At 55.3% G+C, this 27,417-nt stretch overlaps 7 protein-coding genes across 7 annotated transcripts; 3 read left to right on the plus strand and 4 right to left on the minus strand.

Moving 5' to 3' along the window:
• Window positions 1-471: 471 nt before the first annotated feature.
• Window positions 472-1,160, minus strand: J7T55_015021 (60s ribosome subunit biosis protein nip7; the record flags this gene model as incomplete). Its single annotated transcript, XM_053133274.1, has 2 exons — window positions 472-848; window positions 971-1,160. 2 exons carry the CDS (start codon window positions 1,158-1,160, stop codon window positions 472-474), a joined length of 567 nt encoding a protein of 188 aa, XP_052988750.1.
• A 472-nt stretch (window positions 1,161-1,632) lies between these two features.
• On the minus strand, window positions 1,633-4,911 carry J7T55_015022 (eukaryotic translation initiation factor 3 subunit a; the record flags this gene model as incomplete). The annotated part of the gene is made up of 1 exon (XM_053133275.1): window positions 1,633-4,911. One exon carries the CDS (start codon window positions 4,909-4,911, stop codon window positions 1,633-1,635), a length of 3,279 nt encoding a protein of 1,092 aa, XP_052988751.1.
• Window positions 4,912-7,354: 2,443 nt separating this feature from the next.
• Window positions 7,355-7,874, plus strand: J7T55_015023 (uncharacterized protein; the record flags this gene model as incomplete). Its single annotated transcript, XM_053133276.1, has 2 exons — window positions 7,355-7,689; window positions 7,754-7,874. 2 exons carry the CDS (start codon window positions 7,355-7,357, stop codon window positions 7,872-7,874), a joined length of 456 nt encoding a protein of 151 aa, XP_052988752.1.
• A 2,037-nt stretch (window positions 7,875-9,911) lies between these two features.
• On the plus strand, window positions 9,912-10,684 carry J7T55_015024 (glycoside hydrolase family 18 protein; the record flags this gene model as incomplete). The annotated part of the gene is made up of 3 exons (XM_053133277.1): window positions 9,912-10,086; window positions 10,186-10,429; window positions 10,537-10,684. The coding sequence occupies 3 exons, from the start codon at window positions 9,912-9,914 to the stop codon at window positions 10,682-10,684; spliced, it is 567 nt and encodes a 188-aa protein (XP_052988753.1).
• A 912-nt stretch (window positions 10,685-11,596) lies between these two features.
• J7T55_015025 (selT/selW/selH selenoprotein domain-containing protein) lies at window positions 11,597-12,411 on the plus strand (the record flags this gene model as incomplete). Its single annotated transcript, XM_053133278.1, has 3 exons — window positions 11,597-11,664; window positions 11,717-11,744; window positions 11,809-12,411. 3 exons carry the CDS (start codon window positions 11,597-11,599, stop codon window positions 12,409-12,411), a joined length of 699 nt encoding a protein of 232 aa, XP_052988754.1.
• A 976-nt stretch (window positions 12,412-13,387) lies between these two features.
• On the minus strand, window positions 13,388-14,914 carry J7T55_015026 (serine/threonine-protein phosphatase pp1; the record flags this gene model as incomplete). The annotated part of the gene is made up of 5 exons (XM_053133280.1): window positions 13,388-13,493; window positions 13,767-13,795; window positions 13,863-14,162; window positions 14,242-14,643; window positions 14,735-14,914. 5 exons carry the CDS (start codon window positions 14,912-14,914, stop codon window positions 13,388-13,390), a joined length of 1,017 nt encoding a protein of 338 aa, XP_052988755.1.
• A 7,809-nt stretch (window positions 14,915-22,723) lies between these two features.
• J7T55_015027 (uncharacterized protein) lies at window positions 22,724-26,369 on the minus strand (the record flags this gene model as incomplete). The annotated part of the gene is made up of 3 exons (XM_053133281.1): window positions 22,724-23,813; window positions 23,870-24,885; window positions 24,951-26,369. 3 exons carry the CDS (start codon window positions 26,367-26,369, stop codon window positions 22,724-22,726), a joined length of 3,525 nt encoding a protein of 1,174 aa, XP_052988756.1.
• Window positions 26,370-27,417: the final 1,048 nt, after the last annotated feature.

Genomic DNA, 27,417 nt, shown 5'->3' on the forward strand with positions numbered 1-27,417 from the left:
CTAATAGATTCTTTCCGTTCTTCGAGTATGAAATGCTTTCGATCTGATGACATGCATGCTGTTCTGTCATACTTTCAACTCATGCCACTGGGTTATGCGGCATCTTGGAGCAACTTCACTGTTTCTGAAGTGCTGGAGCATATGGACTTGAAGTAGGGGACATCATGCTTTCTTAATTTTGGTATCTAGAAGAGGTAGCCAAGCCCGCTCGCAAGGCCCCCGAGGCGAAAGCCCCGAATTTGAGTTGATTTTTGAACTCCAAAACGCCTTCCGACATGCTTATATGTGGGACCCATACTCGAGTGCTGACTGGCGACGCTTCATGTCGAGCCTGCCTTACTCCTTCGTTCCTCAACCCACGACTTGATGGAATGCAAGCATTCATCTCAGGCGGTAGAATATAGAGCCCTGATGTCAACTCCCCACCGCCCACATCCAATACCACACGTATCTCGAAGCGCTCACACACGCTCAGCCCGTCGCGAACAGGTTATCCTCGTCGCGGAGGTACTCGCCGCAGTCGGCCTGGCGGAAGCAGGTGATTCCCGTGGGGTCGAGGCGGCGGGCCTCGGCGGTGGAGCGGGCGGTGACGCCGAAGCCGAGCGGGGTGTCGTTCATGGAGTAGACGATGACGCCCTGGTGCTCGGGGCAGTCCTCGGACCAGCGGCCCACGTGCGCCTTGACGATGTTGCCGCCGTACAGGAACGGCATCTCGCCGTTGGGCTTGACCCAGATCTTGTACCGCGCGTGCTCCGCCAGGATCGGCAGCGACGTGATGTGCAGCCTGAACTTGCCCGACTTGGTGAACTTGCCGAGGCAGATGCCGAGGGAGACGAGCTTGTCGCGTTCTGTGGTTGGGGGTTAAGGGGTGTTAGCCTGTCGGCCCTTTTCTTCTTCTTGTTCTCTTCACCTCTCTCTTGGAGCGAGAGAGAAGGGGGAGGGAATTTGTTGTGGGAGTCAGGCGGCTTACCAATAGACACGGCGAGGTTGGCTATGGACAGGCGCACGTAGTAGACTCTGTCCTTGTGTATCCTGAAGACATAGCGGTCGGCGTTGGGCGAGTCGTCCAGAGGCGCGATGAGGTTCTTGAGGGAGTTGCCGGTGTAGTGCGCCAGCTTCTGGAAAAGCGTCTGCGTCTCTGTTTCTGTCAGGGGCCGCATCTTGACTGTACGGCAGCAGACGAGTGCTGTTCGTTTGGCGTTCGTATGAAGTCAGCCGATGGGAAGAGAGTGCGACTGGCAAAAAGAGAAAAAAGATACAGCCTCGCCGATAAGATAAGACCGACCCACCTTTACCCGCGAGGCGCTGGTATCACAGCATCGAGTGCGATCTCGTCTGCTCCCGTCATGCATGTGCATGTGCCAAGTTGACAACTAACTCATCTTGCCCAGGTTGTTGTTTGAAAATATTCAAGCAAGGGATCAAATTGACGAAGAGGGACATATAATTGATATTGAACGTTGCAAATAATCACAGTGACGTTTACAGTTACAGGTTTGAATCTCGATCGAAGGAGGTACCGTCGCTTCATTCTCTAGACCGCGGCTGCTACCTAAAACACAGAAACCCTCCGCAATAGACAAGTGACTGAATTCCGTATAACTCCAGGGGCACATTACTTCGTGAACTAGCCTACTGGCCAGCCTGGTCCCGGAGGTGCCTTGGAACCCACTTGCCGGGGGCACGCGACGCCGTCAGAGTCTCAGTTGGGGCAGCGTCCCTCCCATTCTCACCCCTGCCAGAGCCCTGGCGAGCTGGAGGCGCGCTTCTCTCAGTCCTCTCAGAGTCACCAGCAGGAGCATCAAAGCCTGACTCACGCTTAGCAGCTTCACGGTCACGCCAGCTGCTTGCAGGCTTGCCACCGCGTCCTGCCAAGTTCAGACGTGGAGGCCCGGAAGACCTCTCATTAGAATCGGTGCGCTCAACTGGAGGAGCACGTTCGGCACGCTCGACCCGTTCGACACGTTCGGCCGGTGCGGCGCGCTCCACCGGTGGGGGTGTAGCGCGTGCGGGAGGCGCGTCCGAAGGAGCCTCACCGCCAGCAGCCTCCTTCGCGGCCTGGCGTTCACGCCAGCTGGGCTTGCCACCTGCACCGGACAGGGCCAGACGTGGTGGGCCAGCCGACGGCCGCTCGGCAGAGTCGGTGCGTTCCAAGGGTGCGGCTGAGCGGACGGGGATGGTTCGGGCTTGTTCCTTTTCCCTTTGGCGCCGCGCAAGAGCTTCCTCCTCGCGACGAGCCTGCAATGCAGCCTTCTCCAGAGCCTCCTGGCGCTCCGAGTCGCGCTGCGCCTTGATCCTCGCCATTTCCTCGCGACGCTGAGCCTCGCGCTGTTCGCGTTCCTCCTTCTCGCGGGCAGCCTTCTCCTCGGCCTCCCGCAAAGCCCGCTCCTTCTCCTCGCGCTCCCGCTTCTCGCGGATCTTCCTGTCCCGGAACTCCTTCTTGCGTGCAGCAACTGCCTTCTCCATCTCCCTGTCTGCCTCACGGCGCTTCTTGTCAAACTCGTCACGACGACGCTCGTACAGGTTCTCCTTGAACTTCTCGTAGAATGGAACGAGACGTTCCACACGGTGCTTAAGCTCCACTGCCTCTGCATGCTTCCGCTTGGCCTCGATGAGGGTCTCCTGCTTGGTCTTCTCATAGGCGGCGACATCCTGGGCTCGCTGTTTCTCGTAGTCCTCGCCCAGCTTCTTAGCCTCTTCCTTACGGAAAGCACGTTCAAGATGGTCGATACGCTTGCCAGTGATGCGCAGCTTCTCATTGACGTCGTTCTTCTCACGCTCGAGCTGGGCGAGCTTGATGGCACGGAGACGACTGCTGTCCAGGTTGGCCAGGTCGTCAGGATCAATGCCAAGCTGTTTGGTTCCGATCTTGAGCTCCTTGATGGTGTTCTCGATCTCGATCTTGTGGATCTCTTCGCGCTCCTTCTGCAGTCTTCTCTGCTCACGCTCCTTGAGCTCCTGCTGCAGTCGCTGCGCCTCAGCCTCCTGCAGCTGTTGCTCACGGAGACGCTTGGCATTGGCGTTCTCCCGCTCGATGCGTGCTCGGATCTCAGAGGCTTGCTCCTTGCGCTTCTGAATGACCTCCTTGCGAGCCAGAATCTCACGGTGCTCCTGCTCAGCGCCTGCCTTGGCCCGATCGAGGGCAGCCTGGCGGGCCTTGGAACGGTCCTCGTTGAACGTGGGGTCGATGTAGTAGCAGGTAGTGTGAAGGGTCTTGAACAACCGAGTCAACTGAGTCCGCACAATCTCTGCGGGGGTACTCTGCAATCTCTGAACAGATCCGACGCCAGTCTCGGCTTCGGCAGATCCGGCACCGCCGGCGCTCGCAGCCTTGGCCGACGAGAAAATGTCCTTGTCGAAGCTCAACACACCGGTTGCATGATCCATGCGAATAGCGAGATCGCCCTTCTTGTTGCCGTTCATGATGAACTTCTCAATTGTGGCACGAGTAACCTGGAAAGGTTCAGGGAACTTTGCGAGACCCTCAACATAAGACAAATCGACAGTCTCATACACTTGAGATAGCTGCTGGAACAACCGCGTCAGGATGACTTGTTGCAGAGGCAGCACGTACTTCTGCATGTCAGGGTCCGCGCCGATCTGAGCCAGGATGGGCGAGATCTTCTCGCAAATAGAGAGGGGGTGGAAATCAACCTCGAGGATGTTGTAGAGGTCGCGGATCTCGGGGCGAACACGACGGATGAGCTGCTTGGCACGGATGTCCTGGAAGAGGACGGCTCGAGTAGGCGCCGAGTTCATGCCCAGCAGATGAGTCAGGCGGGAATTTTTGTTCTTCCTGGCCTCGTCGAAGTCGACCATGGCACCACGGGACCTCGTGGTGCTGATGACAGGGATCGACAGAGCCGACAGCAAGACAAACGAAGCAGCCTTCTGCAGGTCGGCCTCGGTGGCAGCCGGGTTGTCGGACTTCTTGCTCTGGCCAGTCGCGACAGAGGTAGCGGACTGGCGGAGAAGCTGGTAGTAACGGGACCAGGCGGCGGCGTGGAAGAGGTAGTTCTCGCCGACGAGGAAGATACGAGTGAGCTTCTCGTAATAGTTTGCCATCATGATGTTCTTCGGCGGGCGCTTGCTCAAGTTGAGAAGGGTGTGAATGTCCTCCACGCTACGGAAGGCCTCCTGCCACAGCTCCAGCTCGACGGCCACGTTTAGTTGTTGAAAGCGAGTCTCGAGGTGTCGCTGCAGCGTATCAGGGTCGTTCAGGTTGATGGCGTGCATCTGCTGCGAGTACTTGGCAGCGGTCTGGACATGGTTGCGGAGCAGCTCGCACAGGCGGCGGAACTCGGTCTTTCGGGTATACTTCAGACAGAAGTCGAACGCCTGCATGGCAGTGCTCTGGTAGAGGATCTCGAGTCGGGCATTATTTCGGAGGATGTCGAGGACAGTCCGGTAAGCCTCCCAGAGGAACTTGAGCCATGGGGTGACGATGGCGCGGTCGGTGCGGTCCTTGGACTGCTCGCCAGAAACGGTGGCAAGCAAGATGGACTCTGGTGTCTCGGTAGCCTCCAGGTCGTCCACGCCAGCCTCACCAGTGGTAGCCTCGATGCTGGACTGGACCTCGTCGGCCTTGGCCTGGGCTGCGGTGACCTTATCGGCAGCGAGCTCGAGGAACTTCTTCAGGACCAGCTCGATGGTTCCGATGTTGCTATTTTGGGCGATGTTCTTGTACTGGTACATGGCGTCCTTTGTCAGCTTGCCCTTCTTTTGCTCGACGGACAGCTCCACGAGGAGGAGCATGACCGGCTCCAGCGACGCGATGGGGACATTTCGTGATCGCTTCGAGGTGATGTGCTCGTGCAGGAGGGTCAAGGCGGCGGGAGCCTGGCCGACGCCGATGAGCTCGTGGGCGCGCTTGAGGACATTCTCGGGTTTTTGATGCGGCGGGGGCGGCATGCTGGGCAGACTGTGTCTTTGTCGCCTCTCAGGGGTGGGATGTTTGATAATATGGGCGGAGGGAGATTCCCAGGGCGCGAGGGTCAACAGAACTCGCTAGAAGACCGAAAGTCGATGGACTTTGGCTCTGTTGATTCTCGTTGGAAAATCTGCGAGCTGGTCTTGCCTGACGGACGAACAGGTCAGGTCGAGGCAGTCACAGTCAGAGCCGGCCTACTCAAAACTCTGCTGCAGCAAAAAATCTTGGGGAGGGCCGCCAGTGGGTTTCCAGGCTTGGTTGTGCGAAACGCCTAGTCCGAAACAGGCATGGTGCAAGTCACGTGCATCTGGGCATTTGGCTGGATGGATGTGGTCGCCGACAACAAAAAGACAAAGGAATGGATGTTGTGGGGTTTGATCTTGAATGGCAGTACTTTTGAGTCACAGGATCGAGATCACCATGCTGGCAGCAATGTCTATTTGTGAAGTATTCCCTCCGTACGTGATGCTGGTGTTTACGGGAAGGGGACAGACAGACAGACAGAGACGGACTAGCTTGAGGGGGGGCCATGAGCATGGGCATGGGCATACCCCGCCATTCAGCATATGTGAGGTTACAGTACTATCCACACGAGGATGAAGTCCTCGATAGAGAAATACTCTGTTAATGCAATACTTGCTTTTCTTGTCCCTTGCAGCTTCTCCTGAGAAAGTATTGAGCAGTTCCCGCTCGGATGGTCAAAGCTTTTCTCCGACACGACAGACGAGCTTAAGTGTCCGAGGATAAGCTTCACAAGTGGTCAGAGGCTAGACACTTGTTGGTTTGAATTATAGGTTGTGTGTACATGACAGGTGCGGATACCGTAGTCGGACACCTCGCCAAGTTTTGGCTTGATCTTCCCTGTCTCGGTGCTGCATGCTTATCTTTAGTATACAGGACAAGAAGGGTCAGAGTCTGAGTCTGCGTCCGTGGGCTCAACTTGCCGGGTCCCACGATAAAATTGTGCGTGCCGTTCAGTCTTTCCACAATGTTATCAAACGGTGAGACAAATAGGCAAGAGAAGGCTCATTTCCGCGATGGGGTGGGGAGTGGGGAGACAAGCCGAAGAGGGCAATTGGCAATTGGCAGCACAGCCAGGAGGGGGGCCCAGGAGCACTGGAGGGCTGGGCTGGGCTGGGCTGGGTGGTCCAATGATCCAATGATACAGTATCCAATGTTGCAGCAGCGCAGGCGGAAGGGCGACGGAAGGGCCCTTGGCTCCGTCCAGGTCCGTCCTACCGTTGAAACCCTGTCCAGCCGCAATCTCAGCGACCACTTTCCGAGCCAATCGCCGCGCCCCAATCTGGCTTTGATTCGCGTATTCTCCTTTTGCTGCTGCACATCCCCAAGGCAATACCCCGGCTGACTGTCCTTCCTTTCTTTTTATTTCCTTTTTCCCCCCCCTCCCTTTGTGTCGCGTAGAGTCAGTCAGTCCCCTCTCTCCTGCGTGTGTGTGGTCAAGGTCACGGTCACGGTCAGCTCAAGGTTTAAGTCTGTCTGCCTATCAGCCTGTCAAGGGAGGAAGAAAAGAGCTTTGCGTTGCTCGCCCCAATGCTACCTGCTACCTGGTAATAACTGCAGCTCCAGCTCCCCAGCTCCAGTGACAGCAGCCAGTGGCCCCCTGACCACCCACCCATCTGGCCAGGCCAACCCTGATTGCAGTGTCGCAGTGTTGCAGTGCAGTGCTGCTGCCCCAGTGCACCTCACCTCACCTGGATAGTGGATGCGTGCAGGTCCTCACCGCAACCCCCAACGCCAAACCCTCTCGGAAGAACCCCAATTCTCCCAGGCCCTTCAGGTACCCTAGCACCCTTAGGTAGGCACCTCCCCCATACCTGATTGCCACCCGCCCCCGTTCTGCCTTTCTGCACCTCTCCTGTACGGTACTTGTTGACCTGGACCCATGTACTTGTCCGTCCCCCGACGCTGGATCCACCTGCTTACCTGATCGCAGCAGGAGACGGCTTTCCCAGGCGGGCTCTCGTCTTTCCAACCTGCTGCTCGCTGCACTCGCTGTACTGCACAGCTTCATCAAAGCGTGTTGTCGTCGTCCTCCTCCAACTCCTCATTCCCTCCTTTGCACATTCCAATCCAATCCAACCCAACCCAACCCGCCGTCCTCTCCTTTATCGTCCACCAATACCTGGCCGCACTTCTTGCCGAGCCTCAATTGTAAGTCAACCCCTTTTTTCCCCCTTGTGCAGCCCTGAGCCCCAACATCCGATCGATTACCAATTGCCCTACTGTCCTACTGTCCCACCGCTTGTCAAACCTCACCGTCAGAGATTGGTGATCCGGCCAGCCCAGCCTTCCCGTCCGTCCGTCCGACCGATAGCATCAACCAACCCCCTCCCCGTCACCCGCTGCCCGTCAAACAAGCCCCCGCCTCAATCGGCAAGCCCTTGAGCATTGCTAACCCTCACGATGTTTGAGCAGCAGGAGCAAGACAAGGACAAGGATCGACTCCGCCATCACGCAATCCCCCGATCGCCCACTCGACCCGACATCGCCTCCGGTTCCGCCCAGTCTTCCTCTCCGTCCAGACGTCCTTCGCGCAATAGGGCCAATTCGGCATCCACCTCGTCCCACGCACCCAGCATGCCTCAATACACCTCCCGTGATGTCGGCGACCCGACCCAGATCAAGAAGAACAAGCAGAGCATGGCGGACCTCAAGCTGCGCCGCCTGACCGAGCTCAACAACAGACTGCGCGAGGATCTAGAGCGAGAACGTATCCCCGTCAGCCAGGCGAGCAAAAGGTGAGATTGCACAAGGTGCACATGACGACGCAGAATTCACAAGCTGACACATTGCCCGCTGCAGCATCATCGCCTACTGCAACAGCACCAGAGATTACATGGTCGTCAATGTCTGGGGTGTCGTACCAAAGGGCGAGGACCCTTACGCACCACAACAGAGCGGCGGGTGCTGTTTGGTCATGTAATATCTGCGACGACAAATCAATGATGGATGCGATGTTTCCAAGGAATCTCGAAACGATGGGAAAGCCCGAGCGATAAGCGGCAATCTTCGAGATACACGAACGGCGATGGCGACAACCCCGGGGAGGAACTCTTTGCGTTTTGCCTTGTGTTTTATTTGTTTGCTCGGCCGGCGTTGACACGCGGAAAACGGAGATCCCCTGCGAGAACTCCTTGGCCGTCAGGCCACGGGACAGAGAAACGGCTTCGGGGCAAGCACGAATCGAACGACGAAAGGGGAGCAGACTTCGGCCCCAGGGGAAAAACAAAGGGCCAAAACCGATACCCACCCCCCGACCTTTCGCCGCCGATCTTGCCTGGCTGGTGGGATCCGAGGGAGGAGAGCCTTTCACATGGGGCGGTTACGATAATGGTCTTGTTATTTTTTTTTCTTCTTCATCATACAAACCTCTTGCTTATGGGCTTTGTGGATACCGGCAAGGGGGATAATTCTGCATGTTATTAATACTGCGTCACACTATTTCTTCACTTGTACCTCGTCAGTCTAGGCCTCCCCAAAACGTGAATACCACCTCTGTCACAGCGAATTCATCTAGAGATTCTTCATCGTGCGAGACAGGTGTTGCGAGTCATCCTGCAGCACATTGGCAGCAAGACCTCACGTCTGGCATACGGTGAGTATTCCTCAAAGTTGCTTTTCGAGCCAGCTGAGAACCCAAGCCACGGCTGCAACTGCCCAGGATTCTTGGCCTGTATACCATAAACCGCCATGTCCGCACGTCTGGGTCCTCGAGCCGGACAGATAGACACTCACGACGCCTCCAATCTCCGGCCTGGTTGACGAGCCGCACGACAATGGCCATCGGCTCCAGTAGTCTACCTCCTTGTGTCTGTGGTTGTGCGGCCCGAGGACAACCTTGAGGGCTTCCCGAGACATTTGCACACACACACAGGTTCGGGGTAGGACACGAGGTGCGGGCGCCGGGGAGACTTCTGGTTCCTGTCTAACATACCTTTCGGCGTCCCCACCTGGCCCTCGTTGCTTGGTCCCCAGTGTGCAGTGCGGCCTCTCTCGAAGCCTTCCCCAAGTGGTGGGTGGTGGATGTGGGACGCTGTCGGACCCTGGGTGGAGTGGCTTGCTTTATACGTGTGCTGACTGCTCGGACTCTTCCATCTGCCCTGAATTCTCTTATCGCTTCAAATCAGGCCGAACCCTGAGGTGCTTTCAAGGTTATGAATCACTCGCATACCTCTCACATGTGCTTCGGTCTGGGCTCCCATCCAGGTGGTTCTTTGTCACTGGGAATGTCAATCTTATCTCTTCCCGTCGCTATGTGGTCGTGCGCTTGGAGTCGCTAGTTTGCCCTCTTGCTCCGTTTTCATCAGGTTGTCTCACGCAACAGCACGTGGGTTTGGAATTTAGCAGCATTCCGGTGCCCAGGGGCCTGCGTCCACCCTCATTCCCATCTGCACACTGACTTTCGCGAACGGGTTCAGCGTCTTGAAGGGGATGATTCAAGAGAGCAATGGCATAGAGAAGGGGGGGTGTCCATCCCAATGGGATGACTCGACTCCTGGAGAAGGAAGTGTCAGACGAAAGGAGGCAGGATCAAGGCATTGTCCGATGTCTTTTGTCCATTGTGGCTATAGCCGAGGAATACTTGCTGCGCAGAGGCCAATGGATCATCACCGCCGTCCAATGCACGGCCTCGAGCTCCATTGTTCACAATGACGGAAGGAGCCTCGATCGCCCATTCTCCCCGTCCACCTTCAACTCTCAGAGTGATAAGTAGCCTCAGCTCACTCCTAGTCGGGGAGTGACTGCTGGGGTCCTTCCCAAACACGAGTTGCCGAGGTTTCGAGACAACCACATTCCAACGCCGCCAGGCCCATTCGTTGCAGATCGAGGCGTCTGCTCTTCGCGATACATAACCCACTTACACGCCCTGGCGGCCGTCTGCTTCTCCTTTCACACTATAGCAGCACCGCGAAAGCTCACCGGCGGCGAACAAGCCCTTTTGCCCCTTACGTCAGGCACCATGTCGCGGTTCTCAACCTTCCTCGCCGCCATCGTCCTGGCTCTCACCAGCCTCGCAGCCGGCCTCCCCGCAGGATCCATGCTCGCCTCGCATACCGCCTCACACATCGTCCACCGCAGCATTGGTCTTGGTAGGGACACCCTCCGCGAGGACGACCGGATGGAGCGACGCGACTGTAAGCACTTTCTTCCTGTCCACCTTTCCAGAATCCCCGCCCCCTCCCTCTCTCTTAACTCTCGGAAGTATAAAAAAAAGCTCACGCCTCGCGCAACAGTCACATGGACCAACTCCAAGTCGCCCCAGAACCTCTGCGGCGACAGCAGCTTCACGACGAGCGACGACGACGCAGGCCCGTCCGTCTCGGACTGCCAGACGTTCCTCGACTGGGTCTCAGACCGGGAAGGCTTCTGGCTGGTCACAGGTTTCAGCTCGGGCGGTGATTCGTGGGAGGAGTTCGCACGCGTTGAGTCGTGTGCAATTGCGGTCCGTCATGCCGACTCCGCTACTGGAACTATTCCGTAAGTCACAGCTTTGTCACTCTCTCTTCCGCTGTCTGTTCCTCCTCTGCGGATCTCTTGACCCATTTGTGATGTTACATCTTGCTGATCAGAGACTGCGCGCACAGAATCGGCAACCAGGATGTCAGCGATATCATGAAGTCCGTGATATCACAGTACGGTGGTGCTGCTAAACTGCCTTCGGTACACGGCACGATGGATTGCAAGCGGGATCCTTCGTCTGCGAGCGTGGAGTGGAAGGTCTACAAGAGCTGAGAACTGGGCAGAAGATGAGTGTGGGTGATCACAAATAGTATCCCGAGGGAGCGGGAAGTGTAGATACCCTGGCTGCGGATGGAGGCAACGGCTGCGTGGAAGCGTCATTACATATTTGCTTGATTTGCTGCACATATTGATACCCCTCTTTGTTTCCGACAAAGACTACTTTCGGGATTTGGGGCAGATTCAACACCATATTCTTCGGATCTTAAGTACTCACAAGTGTCAATGTGCTGAAGTGACTATTGGATATCGGATGCCATCCGGGAAGAACGTCAATAGCCTGGTTGGTCTTGTGCGATTCACTGGAGGCTAAAGAATCGACCAAGACCGTACAGGCTCTCAAATGTGAGAAAGCCTGCTCTTGAATCTCTCTGTGCGATATTAAAGGATGATGTGTGATCAAGTGCCTTCCGTTGAACTAGGGAGATAATGAGTAGGCCCCTAGAGCCCTCGCTCGGCACTCAACGCCTCGGACGATGGTTTTGCTGCGATGTCCATGCCATCTAGCACAGACACCGTTGACGTTGTCGCGGAGTCAAAACAGAAACCAAAAACGTTGACGGTTAATGAAAGTCGTGTCCCGACCGTCCCGGCCCGAGGTGAAGAGGAACAAACGGTCCGGGGTCGGGCTCCGGTGTGCTGGGTCAGGTCAGGGGGCTCCTCCCACCTTCCCACCTCCACCCCACCAAACGGCCTCGGGAAGTCTGCCCCGGAGGCGACCGGCCGGCTGCAACCCACACCTTTTGCATCATCGGCGATGCCGTGTTGCATTCAGCACACCTCCCCACCGTACAAGCACTGCCTAGGAAAGAGCAGCTATAGCCGAGAGAGCGACCAGTGGACAGGCTCTCCGAAACCACAGAGTCGACGGCCAGCGAAAGGCAATTGTCTTGAATCTATTCGGCCATGGCAGACGGAGTCGAGACCGGCGCTCCTTACCCGCTGCCTCGAGTGACCATCAAGTTCTGCACTCAGTGAGTTCCCTGTCTTTTTAAACGCATCACACAAGACTAAACCCACGACCAGGTGCAAATGGATGCTAAGAGCAGCATACGTACGCCCAGACAGGCTTCCTCTCCCCCCAAGCCTGAAGAGCCCCGATACTAACCCAAACGCAGTACGCCCAGGAGCTGCTCTCAACATTCTCAACCTCCCTGGGCGAGGTTGCCCTCCAGCCCTCCACAGGCGGGACCTTCGTAGTTGAGATCTTCCACGCCCCCTTCCCAGCAACCACCACCACGACGGACCCCTCGCTATCTCTGCCGCCACCAGCAGCAGAAGGAGGCCCCGCGGTCCAGGCCCGCACCCTCTGGGACCGCAAGGTCGACGGCGGCTTCCCCGAGACCAAGGAGCTGAAGCGCCGCGTGAGGGACGTGATCGAGCCGGGCAGAGACCTCGGACACGTCGACAGGAACCACGCGAGGCCGGCCGCCGGGGCTGGGGCTGGGGGTGAGTCCGGAGCCGGCACGGAAACGCAGCAGCAGCAGCAGCAGCAGCAGCAGCAAGAGGAAGGGGAAGCGCAGGGGCACAAGGACAGGCCGTCCAGGGCGGAGCTGGAGGCCGCGGGCCCGGCCGGCGCCGGCTACCCGGGCTCGAGCGAGGCGGCCGCGCAGCTGGTCGGGGCCGCTGTGCAGGGTGGTGGTGGTGGTGGTGGTGGTGACGGCGGGAAGCCGCCGAAGGGCGCGTGTGAGAGCAAGGAAGGGTGCGAGGACTGTGATTGAGCTGATCATATAAGAAAGACGGCCCAGCATGGCCGTAAGGTAGTCAGTCACTTTGTGATTGATAGCCCAGTATCAATGGCCAACCTGGAAGCCCACTTCAAAAATTCAGGGACATGGTGGTAAAAGGGCGTTATTGCCCGCGGGATCTTCTAATTGTGCCTGCCCAGGTCGTCTGAAGTCTACGACATGTCTCCGTTCTCGTCAAAGGCGCCGGGACTTCGGCTTTCGACTCAGCACGAAGCCGGTTGAAGACACCCGTCAGCCAGTTACTCGATCCTGTAGACTGAATCATCTGGAAATGTGCGGAATAGTCATTGTATATCGTATCTCGTCACATTTGTTCCGACGAGGTTAAAGTTTTGGTCGAGGCTCTCCCATTCCCAACCCAGCCACCTCCTCCCTCGGCCTTACCCCAGCAGGCCAGGGAGTGTGGTGTAGCATATTGAAGTGGGCTGCAGAGTGGCAAGACTCCGTCACGAACGATCACAAACAGACGCGGCCAGGTCAAAGCAGCAAGAAACCGCAAACTCAACAGTAACAATACTTAAACATGGCGATTAAGAAAACCCCTTTGCCCCCCTTTTCCCGTCCAGTGGTCCAACCCGACCGACCCGGCACAACCGTACCATCCGCTGTCAATTGCCCGTCCATCAAAACATCCTCTCACATTAAAGGACATCTTGTACTTTCCCCTTATTACCGATCTCGGTGTTCCAAAGAGTCTTGTAGGAGCATCCACACAGGCATCCATCCACGACGTCGACCAGAAAGAAATGACCTTCGCCACCGCTATCCGGCTGTACCATGGGAGGCAGGATCCAGGTTATCGAAGACGCGCTACATTGATATCGTAGGAGAAGGCGGATGCGAATCAGTTGTCTGGTAGGATACTCAAAAGCTGGCAAGAGTGCTAGCGCACTTGATGGTCCAGTGACCACCGTTCAATTTGAGAATGAGCTGTAGAGAAAGACTACCATTATGCATATTCGACATAGTCCGGATCCTCAAATGCTTCAGCCACGGAGACGGTTGGGCAAGTGGGGTCCTCTCCTTCGGAAGTCGGTTGAGTCAGGGCGTGTCCCCTGGGTACCGCGGAATGTTGTGTACACCGAGGCGGGAGTTCGGCACAAGGAGAAAAGCCGGGAAAGAGGGCCTTGTTGTTCTGACACGGCAGTGGCAGCAGAAATCCGCTCGTGATGGGAGTCAGGTATGACTGTTGTCGGGCACTTTATGGATGAAGCAATCATCGTCGTCCGAACCTAAAATTACCAGGTGTTGGCGCGTGAATTCAAACTTAGGTTTTGGACGGTTTCTTGGGAGTGATGGATCTATTGCCTCCGAGGCCGGGGACGTACTTTTGTTTCTTTTCAGCGGGCTTGAGAATCTGCGAGAAAAGCCAAAGATTAGTCACAGGGCTCTTTTTAAATCTGCCATGGCTATCTGGTACGAACCTGGAACGAGCAGAGCAAACTCTCGTCGACGCTCATCATGGCACCAGCATTGTCGAATTCTCCGCAGTAGTTCGGTGCACTAAACAAGGTGACAAGTTGACGTTTGGAGAAGAACTCGTATCCGTCCTCAACCACTTGATGGGCACGACAGATGAGGTCCATGTCATGTTTTTGCAGGAAGCGAGAAACCACATCAGGGCCGAAAGTGAAGCTGACACCTCTGTCATTTTCACTCCAGCCAGTGATGTCTTTGTCGGGATCAGACCATAGGAGGTCGCAAAGGAGACCGCAGTCAGGGATCTGCAAGATTATTGTCAGCGCCCAACACGCTCCGGGAAGAAAAGGCAATATCGCAGGCTGCTCTTGAGTAGAAACTTACGTCAGTTGGACGCATGACACGACGGATCTGCTCCATGGAATTCAAGTCGGGACTCAGACCGCCGTGCATGGTGAAGATCTTCTCATCAATGATAGCTGCAATGGGCAGGCAGTTGAAGCAGTCCGTAAATGTTTTCCACAACTTGATGTTGTACCGACGCTTGCACTCATCGTAGAAGCCATAAATGCGGTTGATCGAGGCGCATTCGTGGTTGCCACGCAAGATGAAGAAGTTCTCCGGGTACTTGATCTTGTAGGCCAAAAGAAGGCAGATGGTCTCGAGAGATTGCTTGCCACGATCGACGTAATCACCGAGAAACAGGTAATTTGCCTCTGGAGGGAAACCGCCATATTCGAAAAGACGGAGGAGGTCATAGTATTGACCGTGGATGTCGCCGCAGATCTGTTGGGGGGAGAAGAGGTGGGGTCAGCACAGCGCCCAGACTCTAAAAAAGACTTGCCGCGACCAGAAAACTGCACGGAGCCTTGCGTACCTTAATAGGAGCCTCGAGCTCAAGCAGGATGGGTTGGGAGATGAAGATCTCGCGGGCCTTAGTGCAAAGGTATCGAATCTCAGCCTCGAGCAGTTGGACCTGCTTGCCCGGGCGACTGCCCCGGACCTCCAGGAGCCGGTCGATTATCGAGTCCAAATCAACGTCATGTTGATCTGCCATGGTGATTGCGGAGAGCCGCCAGTAGGTGGCGGGAGGAGGCAGAGGAGGGAGGAGGAGCGGACGCGCCGGAGGGGATGGTTTGCGCTGGGGCCGGACGAGGTTTCACGCAATCAGGCAGGCTAGTGGATTGATGCACTTCTCGTGGCTGGATTGGAAATGCAGTGTTAGCATTTGCCATCAGGTAGGCATTTTAGCAGTGCACAAGCCAGAACAGCCCAGCTATGCAGGTTTCGTTGTGTCATGGTGGTGAGAGAAGGAGGGGCGAGGAAAGCAATGGAATCGACAATCGGAAGGTGAAGGGGAGGCAACAAGGCTGAGGGGGAACAGAGAAGCCGGGCGGCATGACGGGTTGGGTACGTACTTTGTGGAAGTGATCTCAGCTGTGGTAGGCTTTCAAAAATGAAAGCGTCTGCAGCGGGCGTGTTGTTTCGCAGGCGGTGATGAGGGCCAGATGACTTGATCTGAGGGGGTCGACTGGGCAGGAGTCTTTGTGCTGTCGGACGTCCTGGACAGAGTCGCGTCGAGACAGCTTCAGCTTCAGCTTCAGCAGCGGCGGGGGCGGGAGTGGATCGCCTGTCCGCGGGAGCGATTCGCTGCGAGTGAGTCGCGTGGAAGTTTACCTCTTGGAAGTGCAAAAGGAGACGTGTGCAGTTGATGCGGTTCTTGAACGAACCGTCGTCGCCTCGAGGAGGTGATGATCGCCTGTTTGCCGCAGTTCGAGGGCGGAAAGCACGGGGGTTGAGGGAGGAGACCACGAATGTGGATTTTTTTTCGTCGTCTTTGGTCGCCGGGGATGGGGAATGGGGCTAAGAAGCCAGTCGCCAGAGGTCGTCGCGTTGTTTTTTGGGATGGGAAAACTGGAGATGCAGCTTTTCTTTCGCAGTGATCAAGTGCAGCGTCAAAGAATATGCCTCGATCGGGTTTTGATGTCGCCGTAAGGATGGATTGATTGACAGTTCACTCTTGGTCGCTCTCGGTTTTGGGGGGGAGGGAGAGATGTCGGTCAACAAAAAGTCCCAGGACCCAAGGTCGGATTGGAAATGGCAGATCGGGGACGTCAGGCCAAAACGGGGGGCGCCTTGGAAATTCTCAAAGGGCTGCCCGTCGCTGGGCTGCCCACCTACCACAATACCACAACAGTGCGGGCGGTGTTTCGGAGGCGACGGGGGCGGTTACGACGCTCAGGGCGTGGTGGTACGCTAGGCTCGTTGGCAGAACGGCGGCCCAAGAATGGCAGCAGAGTCAGTGCTGATGGCTAATGACGGGGAGGGGTCCTTCACCTTGGAGCAGCTGGGCGGCGGCGGCAGCAGCAGCAGCAGCAGCACCTGGGGGACCGGTTGCCTGGGGACGCTGGGTAGGGAGGGACGTGCCAGCGTGCCTGGGCAGTGGGTAACGGAGAGCGCTCGCCGTCCTCTGTGTCGCAGTTGCCAGTTGCAGACTATCCCCTCTTTTAGCGCGAAAACGGACCAGTGCCCAATCACAGACCACCGCTTGCACTGCCCGACCAGGCTCCACCCCTTCCCAGGGCTCGAATAAGGTTCGGTGACTTCCTACTCTCCTTACTATGTGTACGTACTGCATTTGTCTTACTGGCCTTACTGGACTCGTCGACCCTCGTACTCGACCTCGACCGTCCCAACAACAGGAGATTGTGCCTCTGGCTCCCGATGAGGAACCCCTCTAGCTACAGAAAGCTCCTCGGCACGCCTGGATGCCTTTGAGACCCTTGTCAGTACAGTAGGTAGTCCGTTTGGCCGGGGGTCCAATTCACAACCCGTCGTCGTCGCACTCGAGCCTCACCTCGCAGTACAAAGACCTGCTTGTTTCCGCGAGCAGCGTTCCCCTCACGCCCTCCAGCTCTTTCTTCTTTTACTTCTGTTTCTTCCATGTCTGCCGTCCTTTGTCCCCTGCCGCCACACTACTGCTCTTCTGGAATGCGTCTGTGCCGCTCTTGAGGGATCAACATTGGGCCACTGGGTCGCTGGGCCTTCACCTCGAGACCCCATCGACTTCTGGTCTGGGCGTGGCAAATACGGAGTCCGCCTACAAAACCCGTGTCCATTATCGATCGTGACTGCAGCAGGACCTCTGATATGTCCCCACTTGCAATGGGATCTAGAAGCCCAACTGCGGATATCTCAACCTCCTAAAATTTCTTGCCGACTCGCGCCACACTACTCGCCTTTCTTTGACCGGAGTCTGGAAGCTCGACGTCGAGACTGTCTCACCGCAAGCAAACCCCAATGAATCTGGGCTTTGACAAAGCACTGCGTCAGGTCGGGAGGCCGCTGACTCCCTCACTTGGACCGAATGCCCCCAAGCCTTTCTACCATAGGCTTTAGCCGGATCAGCAAAACTTGGAAGGAGAGACTCCTGGGAGGTTCTTCTGGGCACCACAACGGACGGCTCCTTAAGGATCAGGTTCCCAAGCCATCAACCAGTTACGAGTGACCAGAGGGGTTCCCCCACGGCCGCTTGCGCGCCGGCCTGCCCACCATCATCTGCAGCCCGTCTATTCGAGCATTGCGGCGCCCTAAAATCACTCACAAATGCATGTCTACTGCGTATCAGGGCTCGACGGCACACGTGGACGGGCAGGGCACGGCTAGCGGCCTAGAGACCGCCGTGTCTGCCTCGCCGCTTATGCAGCAGCGATTTCCTATGGCAGATAGGCTGTCGGCGCAATAGATCAGGGGGTTTGGGCGATCCTGTTCCATTCGCCGCCTCCCGCTTTGCAGCCATAGAACTAACTATCCTAGATTGCGACGGCACCCTCATTGACACTTGCCCAAGCCTCACGGTCACCTCGGACCGCATTTAGGTCGGTCTTATTCGCAGTCCGCGACCGTAGCTGCAGTGACTCCTCCCAGAGCTGACGCCAGTCTGACAAGCCCGCGCGTCAGACTGAGGGCTAGCGCAGCCAGTGACTTGTGTGGAAGCTGTGTGGGTGAGAAGCCACTATAAAGCTTCAGAGTCGCTCTCTGGGGGCTCACAGCAGCCCGCCGCTTACCCCAACATTGGAACTGCTTTTGTGGCACAAGACACAAGAACAAATGCTGATTGCCAGGCACAAATAGGACATGCTGAGGGCTCCTGTGCCATACCTCACTCTCTGAAACTGCATAGTTGCGCAGTCTCGTCACAAAAGGTTTGCCTGCCGCAGGCTCGGGTGGCTTGCCCCTCGCCCCAACCCCGGCCTCTCATCCCGCTTTCTCCTCCGTGTGACCGGCCCGTATGACAGCATGTGCTCCGCCAACGCTCCGTTTTCCCTGACTGGCGGGCCATTCAGCAGCAATGTGCGCTACGTGTCCCTGGGTGATCATCGCGGGTACGCCTGCAAAACATTCAACATTTGCATGGCCGAAACAGACTAGAAATGCAAAACTCGGACCAGAGAGGCCAATTGGTGGGTCACCGAGTCCCACGCGCTCTGTGCTGTTCCGGCTGTCTGGACTGTTCTCGACTGTCCGCGACCCAAGATCGGGGACCCCCTTCTAGTGTTCTTGACGGGTCGAATATAGGTTGTATATGGCCACTATAGTCTAACAGTGTGGCTAGCTTTTCATTCACAGATAGTGCGAACCTGCTTCGCGGGTGCCATAGCACTCACCAGAATGGTGCTCTGCTGTCGACTGCAGAGAGATACATGACGTGCGGCTAGCATAAGCTTCCAACTGCCGGCTGAATCCTAGGGCGAAGAGAGCATTTGCCACCAAAATCGACCATAATTCGCTAGGTATGCGACATCTGGATCTCCGGAGAGGCGGTCTGCAAGGTATTGTATTCCTCAGTTCGGCTCCACCACATAGACTACATTCTCGAGACTGTCTTATGCTGCTTATGAGAGTTTCCCCAATATCGACCCGCGTGTTACGACTCGACGTGTTACGACTCGATGCTTTCCTGCTCATTGATAGTAGGGTCAGGGCCCCTCACCAGGGCCGAGCAAACCGCACAAGTTTAAACACAAGTTTAACATCCCTTGTGGTAATGTTAGCTACGGCTGCTACGGGTTGACGCGGCCACGGTCGTTCAGTCCCAAGCAACCACTATGCATCGCTCTAGATTACTCTACTCCCAGTAGTGACCCATGATCAAATCCTCATTATCAAGACTTGCTGTCAATGTACAGGCATGAGTCAAGGAAAGTCAACTTCTTTCACATGTGCACTGCGTTCGGGCCGCAGGGGCGAATGACCACTGGTTCATTTCCGGTATCCGCTCGCCCTTCCGCCAGTGCAACTGGAGACGACGCAGCAGTGACAGTCAGGAGGCTAGCAACTCACACGAGGCCTTCGTCCCGGACGGCGGCGTTGGTCCTGAGATCGAGCCCATCACGATGAGAATTAAATGTCAAAACTTTGGCCTCTCGGTTGTCTTTTGGACCCCCTCTAGGCACCATGATGGTCTTCGATGTTGCTGCCATCTGGCGGCTAAGCTGGCGTGAGCGAGGCCGAGCACGTCGACGAGTTCCATAAATACGGAAGATATTCCCACATTCCAATCCAACTTAATTTAACACCTGCTTTGCGACGCAAGGCACTATATCAGTCGATTCAGAGGCTCTTGGACTGTGTGACGTGCGAGATAAAAGCGCAACCCACCACGATAGCTGTAGAATCAAGGCGAGGCATCCGAACGCGCACCACCACGACCGATAAGCGTCAGAGGCCTGTTCCTAGGCTGGCAGTGCATATCTTGGTTCGACGACTTGAGTGTTTGCCAGGACGTCTGAGCACCCTCGCCATCGTACAAGCTTTTGCGTTTAACCTACTGGGTTCGGTTGTCTCCGAACGGCCATTCCATGTTGTTGCGGGGATGGAGTACACTTCAAAGTCCCGAGTGTTGCAGTCGACGAGGAAGATGGGCCTGGAAATGGTCCAATCTTGCCAGTCGAGCTAATTCAGTAGGGTAGGTAGCGAGTCTCGGTGTTCTGTCTTGGTATAGTGATGTGGTGTAGTGACAAGGAGAAGCACACTTAGTCTTTGCGTGCTTGGGGTTACTACGAGACTTTATTGTTCATTCCACTAACAAATCAGTATCTATATAGACAGCTTTCTATTTCTTTCGCTCGTATTCTGCTAGATCAAACTACTATCCCTTGTGGACTCTACTTTGGTATTGCGCAGTAAAATGAACTATATTCTTTCATCTCGTCTACCCAAGCTAGTACAATGGTTGCTCAAAACCACAAATAGAAAAATCACAAAGATACAGGACTTCTATTCACTGTCCACTATTTTGAACTGCTTAACAAACATCGTGAGACCTCAATCTCTTAGGGAAACATGCACCTTTTTGCAGTTTACGTTAGCAAAAACTATCAAAGTCCCATCACGATCTATTTACTTGTAGCTTCAACAATCCTGTGTGTTCTCAAGCAAAAGTTTACGCAGAAGAACAATTTGAACCGCAATAAAACAAATAGGGATTTGAGAGCCTGGCAATTTGGCCTGGATAGGGCGCTCGTCACCAAGCAACGACGGGGATGTCGTGTGACAGCAATAACCGTAAGCGTGACAAGATTATCAACGTTGGATATTACATGCCTGACTACTATCAAGGAAATGAATTTGGAGATATGCTCTGTTTGACCAGGCTAAGTCTGAAAATGACCCAAATCTCAATCGAGAGTACCTCACTTGTTATATTATAAGAAGAGGTCGCCGACCCTAGCAGAAAACTCGCGAGTTGTGGTCGTTACCTTTAAAAGCCACACAAGAATATCAATATTGAGGCTCCCGTATTGATAGCAAGCCTAATTTCTGTTCATATACGAGATTATACAAAGAAAGGAAGCTCACTCACAACATTCTCATCAATTGTAACATCTCAAGTGAAGACCACCGGTTCCTTTAGAAAGTTTGCGAGCGTGGCCTGCCTTGGTCTAGCCAAGAAGCACAGATTCAAATACAATGGCACACTTCCGAGCACGAGCATAAATGGAGACAGAGCGAGACGCTTCTACTGCCAAAGCTCTTGGCCAAAAGCCCTGTCCCGATCTTGGTTGCCATCTGAGCTGTTGCGCGCAACACAAACACTACTCCTAGGACATATGATGAGAACACCCAGGAGTGCCGGCAACAGCCAAATGTCCCTCAGATCATGCGTAGTCATCGAAATTAGACACCACTTTCTTGTACTTCAGTCACCAGCCAGTCCTCTTCCTTTAGGAGCCCCTGTACCGCATCCTTGGCCCTGATTATATATGGCTATATTGACACAACAATACGAAAATTTCCAATCCGCCAGTAGAACCTGCCCGAGGCAGAAGCCATGTGGGGAAAGGCAATGCATGCGTAGGTTTCCAGACGCAGACCGGCAGGCCATCCTCGAGGAGACGCTGGTGAAAAAATGTGCTGCCACCATCGAGGCGAAACCCAAAAAAGGCATTTCGTAAACGTTCTTTCGACACGGTCGTTCTGGAAAGAAGGCACGGCTCTGAACAGAAGATGACCAGAATAAAAAGATCGGGTAGATCATTTTGGCGGGGGGGGGGGGAGGGGGAGGTTTCACTCAGGAAGAGTATATTTCCACAATCAGGATTGACTCCAAAGACCATGTTGGGACTAGGAGTTAGGGGACTGTTGGCTTCTGAGACCCGAGATGCCCGTCCTTACTCCCATGAGAAGACATCTCTTTGTACGCAGAAATACTTGAGGGGCGAGATCGTCTCTAAGCCCCTTTAAAATAGCCAGACGGCCCAAGACGAACACCCCAGAAAATAAAAGATATGCGCAAGAATACATCTGCCACGATATTCAGGGAGACACGAACAGTTCATTAAAGAGGCCAAGCCTGACAGACCTGAGGGCCTCGCAGTCAAGAGCCATAGTTCCTTCTGTACACCTGTACACCAGCCTCATTCCGGTGACATGGCTTCTTCTGGAAGCCACTATCGGTCCGAGGAAATGACTGGAGCAGTCTCTCCATACGTTGATATGGCGAGCACGCACTTCCGCGTCGCCACATCATGGCCCAATCACATCATCAAGCCTGGGCAGCTCATCGGCATCCATCCTGGCACAGACCGGAGCATACATGAAGAAAAGAAGATCTAAAAAGTTTGTCCTCGAAGCGGAAACAAACGGCACACACGGCCTGCTCTCCTATCTTCCCGTGATCAAGGAGGCCGTCACAACAGCGAGTCGCTCTACTGCTGGTGAATACGAGCAGACATATAGGGTCAATAGTTGCTACTTCCCATCTAAAGTAACTGAGAGGCAAGAGCCACACGACAATAATCCACACCGCAAGGATGGTGGACAGGCAGGCATTCAGGCAAAAGCAGTAGTAGGACAATCGAAGTCTCTGTATTGGCACGCACAGCACACCGTGGTAGCATCCCAAAAACCTTCGGCCGCGAGGGACCAGTCATGCCCCCCTACCAAGAATCACTGAACCGGACGTCTCTCTTGCACGCGATAAGCAAATGAAGTTTGCACAAACAAAACACAATGCTAAATTTTCCGTCCGTGAAGTGATGCCCCCGTAGGGAAAAAACACCATTCTCAAAAACCAACTTGCAACTTCCTAGAGGCCATTATACCACACAGCGGGGTGTTTTGTATGCCGAGCCATTCTCCTGACGCCGTAGAAATGTATACCACTCCGAGCACTGTTCGAAATAAAATAAAAAAAACACATTTGGTATACTGAAACCATCCAAGGTAGAGCCGGAAGGAGGCGAGGGAAACGAGTCTCCCGACGAGAAAGCAACGAAAGACGGAAGGGCAAAAAAGAAAGAAAAATCAAAGCGACGGATTATCAGTACATCCAGTCTAAAAATTCCCATCCGCAGATCTCTACTCAACGTCGTCTCCCCGAGGATCGCAATCGTTTCCTTGAATTACCGGACCCGGCGCTGGTGCCGTAGCGAAGCTTCCTGGCCGACGATGACCCGGACGGGACAGCCAGCGGCGCATCAACAGGCGACGCGGTGATGGTGCTATCCTCCACGTTGAACTCGAGATCATTGAGCTCCTCCTCGTCCATATCAGTCAGCTCCTCACTAAGACTGCGCACAGCGTCTCGGCCTGCCCATTGCTCCTCGATGGCTGTCGTGCCCTCAGGTTCGAAGTTCTTAAGGTACCATGGTACACCACCTTCGGTAAGGGTATTGTCTGCTCCCCGTCCAAGACTCCCGTTGGACTGCGGGGGTGTCAGAGGCGTGGGTTGCTGTGAATGTTGGGACACAGGCACGTAGCCGTTCGTGTCAGGCGGCGTAGGGGCAGATTTCACAAGGCTAGGCAGCGCCTTGTCATTGGCCGCTTGATCTGTACTATCCTCCCCAACGGCGTTGGTATCTTCACTGATGCCACCGTTGGCTTGTGCAGCCTCCTCTTCCTTGACTTCGATACTCTGATCGTCGACGTCCATCGGTTCAGCATTCTCCGCGACGTCGCCAGTGCCAGTGTGGCCATTTTCAGCCTCCGCGACTGTAATATGACCATCCTCGGCAGCGTCAACCATGATGACATCTTGGCTAGGTTGTGTGGGCGCTTCTGGTTGAGATTGGGCACCAAAAGGCTTTCGGATCTCCAAAGAAGCGTCGATCATGCCCTCTAACTCTTTGAGGAGACTTTCAAACGGCTTCGAAGTGATGTCGGCTTCCGCTTTAAGAGCAGCCTCCAGCTGTGGCTGGACCGACTTGAGAATACGCTTGCCGAGTCTCTTGCGGTCTCTAGCCTCCGAATATGGGTTATTATTCTTGGTAGGCGACACATCAATTGGTTCAAATCTGGGTTGGTCTGAAGCCAGGGGCTTTGTCTCGGCGTTGATGCCCACATGAATAACCTCACAGAGGTCGTGAGCAAATGCTAGAGTCGTAGTGTAAAAGCGCTTCTCGAACCTGGCCTCTAATTGTAGCAGACCATCTTTGAAGACGTTTTTATCGAGCCTGGTTGGTCATGTGTCAGTACATAATTATTTTTCATGGTATCAGGCAGTACTCACGCTTCAGCCTTGCCGATGACAGGCACGAGCAACTTGAAAATGGGGAAGTAACATGAGTCGACAAAGTCTTGCTCCATCTCTGCTGCCTCCAGCTTCTGCGCTTCTCGAGCGACAACATCGTCCGCGAGAGACTTCAGCTGCTCGAGGTCCCTCAGCAAGGTCTCGGCAAAATCGATACGCCTGGCGAGCCGGGTCTTTCCCGAGGGGCCCATGGCTGCGAAGTCACGCCTTGTGAGCTCCATAGATGAGAATGACTCCATCTGCAGTTGCAGACGTTTGAGGAGTGCGGCACCACGACGGGATTCTCGCTTCAATGTCCAGTAGCGACATGCTTCGGCAACATATTCCTTTCTCTTGCGGAGAGCAAATCGAGCCAAGCCACTGTCAACAAGGTCGAAGACTGCCTGCGGAATGACCGGTGCCCCTGACGGCAACTTCCATATTTTGCCGGACTGACCCTTTTTCTTGTCGCCTGCTCCTGAAAGCTTATCACCAAGCAATTGTGACCCCTGAGGAGGATGCTCTGTGATTGCGTTCCGATGAATGGCAGCCAGTTCCTGAGCCACAGCTTGGCTGTCGGCCCAAATGCGCCCCTTCATCGTCCGCTTGTAGAACTTCTTTGCATCCTTGGTGGCGGCAGCGACAGCATGCTCCTTGTCATAGTCTGGGGGGCAGTGCTTATCACAGAATGCCTTCAAGACCCCATCCAGCGCGAGGGCACCCTGCGGGGTCTTCATTTTCAGGTACAAATGCGCGCGTCGTGCGCAAGTAACGTGGAAGGCCTGGTAACAAGCCTTGTTACTGCATTGTATGCAGGCCCCCATTTTCTGGTTACAGATGTAGCATTGGAGCTTCCATCGGTTTTTGGGGACCTTGTCGACGTCCATAACTGGTTCCAAGAAAACATTGTTGCCCAAATTGACTTCAGGAATCCAGATGGCACAAAGAAGGTGCGCCCATTTGGAAAAGTTTGTTTGTTTGAATGCACCATCGGTATTGGGGCAGAAAATACAAGTCTAATGGCCCACAGTCAGCCAAGTTCTTCAAGTTGAGCCTTCATAGTAATGCATATATCACTTACCGGGATGCCACGCCCAGCGAGTTGGCATTTTCTACACATCCACTGCCCTTCAGGAATGAACGGCACGCCGTAACAATCTTGGTGCACCGCAAGATCGCATCCGTCGCAAAAGACTATTGCGTTTGTGTTCTCACAGTCGCCGTCATCGCAAATGGCGCATTTGCTGTCTTGCTCTTCACCGCCCTGTGTCTCGCCATTCACGGCTGCAGCAGAGCTAGACCGCGGCCTGTGAGTCTGGGGAGGTTTCGGATTTGGCTTCGGTATCTTCTTCTCCAAGGCATGCCACTCCTTCTCAATCTTGGTGATTGTGATTTCGAAGACCTCACGAGTGACGGTTTCGAGCCCGTGGGCTTTCCGCTGACTGTTGAGTGTCTCCAGCCACATATCATCTTGCTCATCCATATCATATTCGACGCGTCCAAGGTTAGATCCGCTGTGTGAAACAACCACCTCGCCGTCAGGCTTCTGGCCGAGTAACTGATCAACATCCTCGTCGATATGGGCGTCGCTGGCCTTCAGAAGACCGCGTTCGGGCCTGATGAAATTGTCGCTTTCCTGGTACCCCACGTTCATCATGGCTTTCTCGACATATTTCGCCTGGCCGAAGGTCTTGCTCTCGAAAAGCAGTATCCGATCTGTCTTGCGGTATGACGGGTTCTTGAGGTCGAGACGCTCTTTGGGGGTCTGGTTCAGGGTCGACAGCACCTTAGGTGTCTTTGGAGTGGAGGCAAGCTCCGATCGTGTGGCGTAGAAGGACACCGCGTCTCTGGTCGGGCGAGGTCGCCGCCGCGAGGGTGTCTCAAGCAGATTCTGGGAAGACGGTGCTGTGCCGTCTGGCTGGGCGGTGGAGTCACCTGCGCCGCCAGCGACTGCACCCTCAGCATCTTTTGACGGGGTGCTGACGCCGTTGACAGAAGCGCGAGAGGGCGCAGGAGGTGGTGTTGCCTTCCTAGTGCCGTCTACGTCTTCCGAGTGGAACATGAGAAATGTCCCCTCAATATCAAGATTGGGATGAAACTCCTCCCAGCCGCGCTCTTCTCTTGGCTTGTACCCTTCGCTCTGGGCGACAGCCGCTGCAACAGCGGCAGCTGAGCTGAACTCGGCATCGCCTCGTATGGAACGGTTGGCAGCGGCGCCGAGGCGGGTGCTTCTCTCTCGGGGGAGGACTGCGGTGGCACGGTTGGAGCTTCTGCGGGCGGCGCTTCGGGGCCGTGGCGGGGTCGATAAGTTAGAGGGGCCAGCTGGGGACTCGGTAGTCCCATCGTCGAGAACAAATCTACCACCGCCCCCCGGGCCTCCTGGGACATACTTTCTCTTCTTGAGAGGTGGTTCTTCGGGGTCGTGCGGGGCCCTTACTCTACCACGACCTGCCACACGGCCAGAGCGTGAGCTCCGGGGTGTAGAAGGCCTAGATGCCATGGCACCTTTATCGGGGGTTGTAGTGTATCAAGCAGACGCGGAGGGAGAGTATCGCCGTGTGGGGGTGCGCGTCGTCAAGGGGTGGCGGGGGCGAGGCTGCGGGAGGGCATGAGGAGGAACTGGCATCGGGTCGGACGTGTCTGAGTGGCCAGAGGCAGTGATCGCTGGAGAGAGCAGCGATCCAAGGGTTCGCGCGATGTATTCGAGTGGATGTGGTTCAGGTAGGAGGATGGATGCAGTGCGACAGATGGCCAAATCGAAGAGGGAGAATTGGGGTGAGGTCGAACGCGCGCAGCTCCAATTAGGTAAGGCGCGAGCTGCCTGGGAAAAGGACGAGGAAGGTGGGTCCCCACCTGCCGGCTTATGTAAGTACCCTCCGTGGTGCAGCGTTAGGAGAGCGCGAAGTGCAGTAGTCAGGAACAAGCTACCCCACCCCTGTCAATCAATTGTCGGTCATCCACCAAGGGGCCAAGGGGGCAGCAGAGGAAGAAGGGACTAAGGTTGTCAGAGTCGCTGCAGCTGCAACGCAACAACAGAGGAAGGAGGGACTGTTGAATCATGGTGTACAATACTGCCTTGTATCCAGAGTCTCTGTTGTATTTGACCTTGGTGCGTAACGAGACACCCAGCTACTTCAAACGGTATCTCATTTTCAATCAGTCTGTCTCTGTCTCTGTCTCCGTCTCCCTCGCTGTCAATTGCCCACGTACTCAACAGCATACACGGCAGTGTACTTCTCAGAGTCAATCAAGCGCCCTAGTCTTTGGGAGGGAGGAGCAGCGAATAGCACAGCACACAAAGTCTGTGATTGAAATCCAAGCCTCGAGGCTATTCTCGATGAGATGCGACGCCGATCAGGAACCTGCACGTCTCCACAAGGGTCCTCTCGATTTACCCCAGATTCCCGGATCGTGACGTGCGTCTTGGATCTCGCGACTCGCGCCCCATCAGACAAGCAATTGGCCCGGCAGCTTTCCGAGCGAGCAAAATTAGGGTCGTACTGTGTTGTGCTGGGGACGGGAGGACATGGGGGTTCCTCTGCAGGTCA

Source organism: Diaporthe amygdali (genome assembly GCF_026229845.1).
Source record: "Diaporthe amygdali strain CAA958 chromosome Unknown NODE_36_length_484128_cov_64_979186, whole genome shotgun sequence".
Lineage (NCBI taxonomy): Eukaryota > Fungi > Ascomycota > Sordariomycetes > Diaporthales > Diaporthaceae > Diaporthe > Diaporthe amygdali.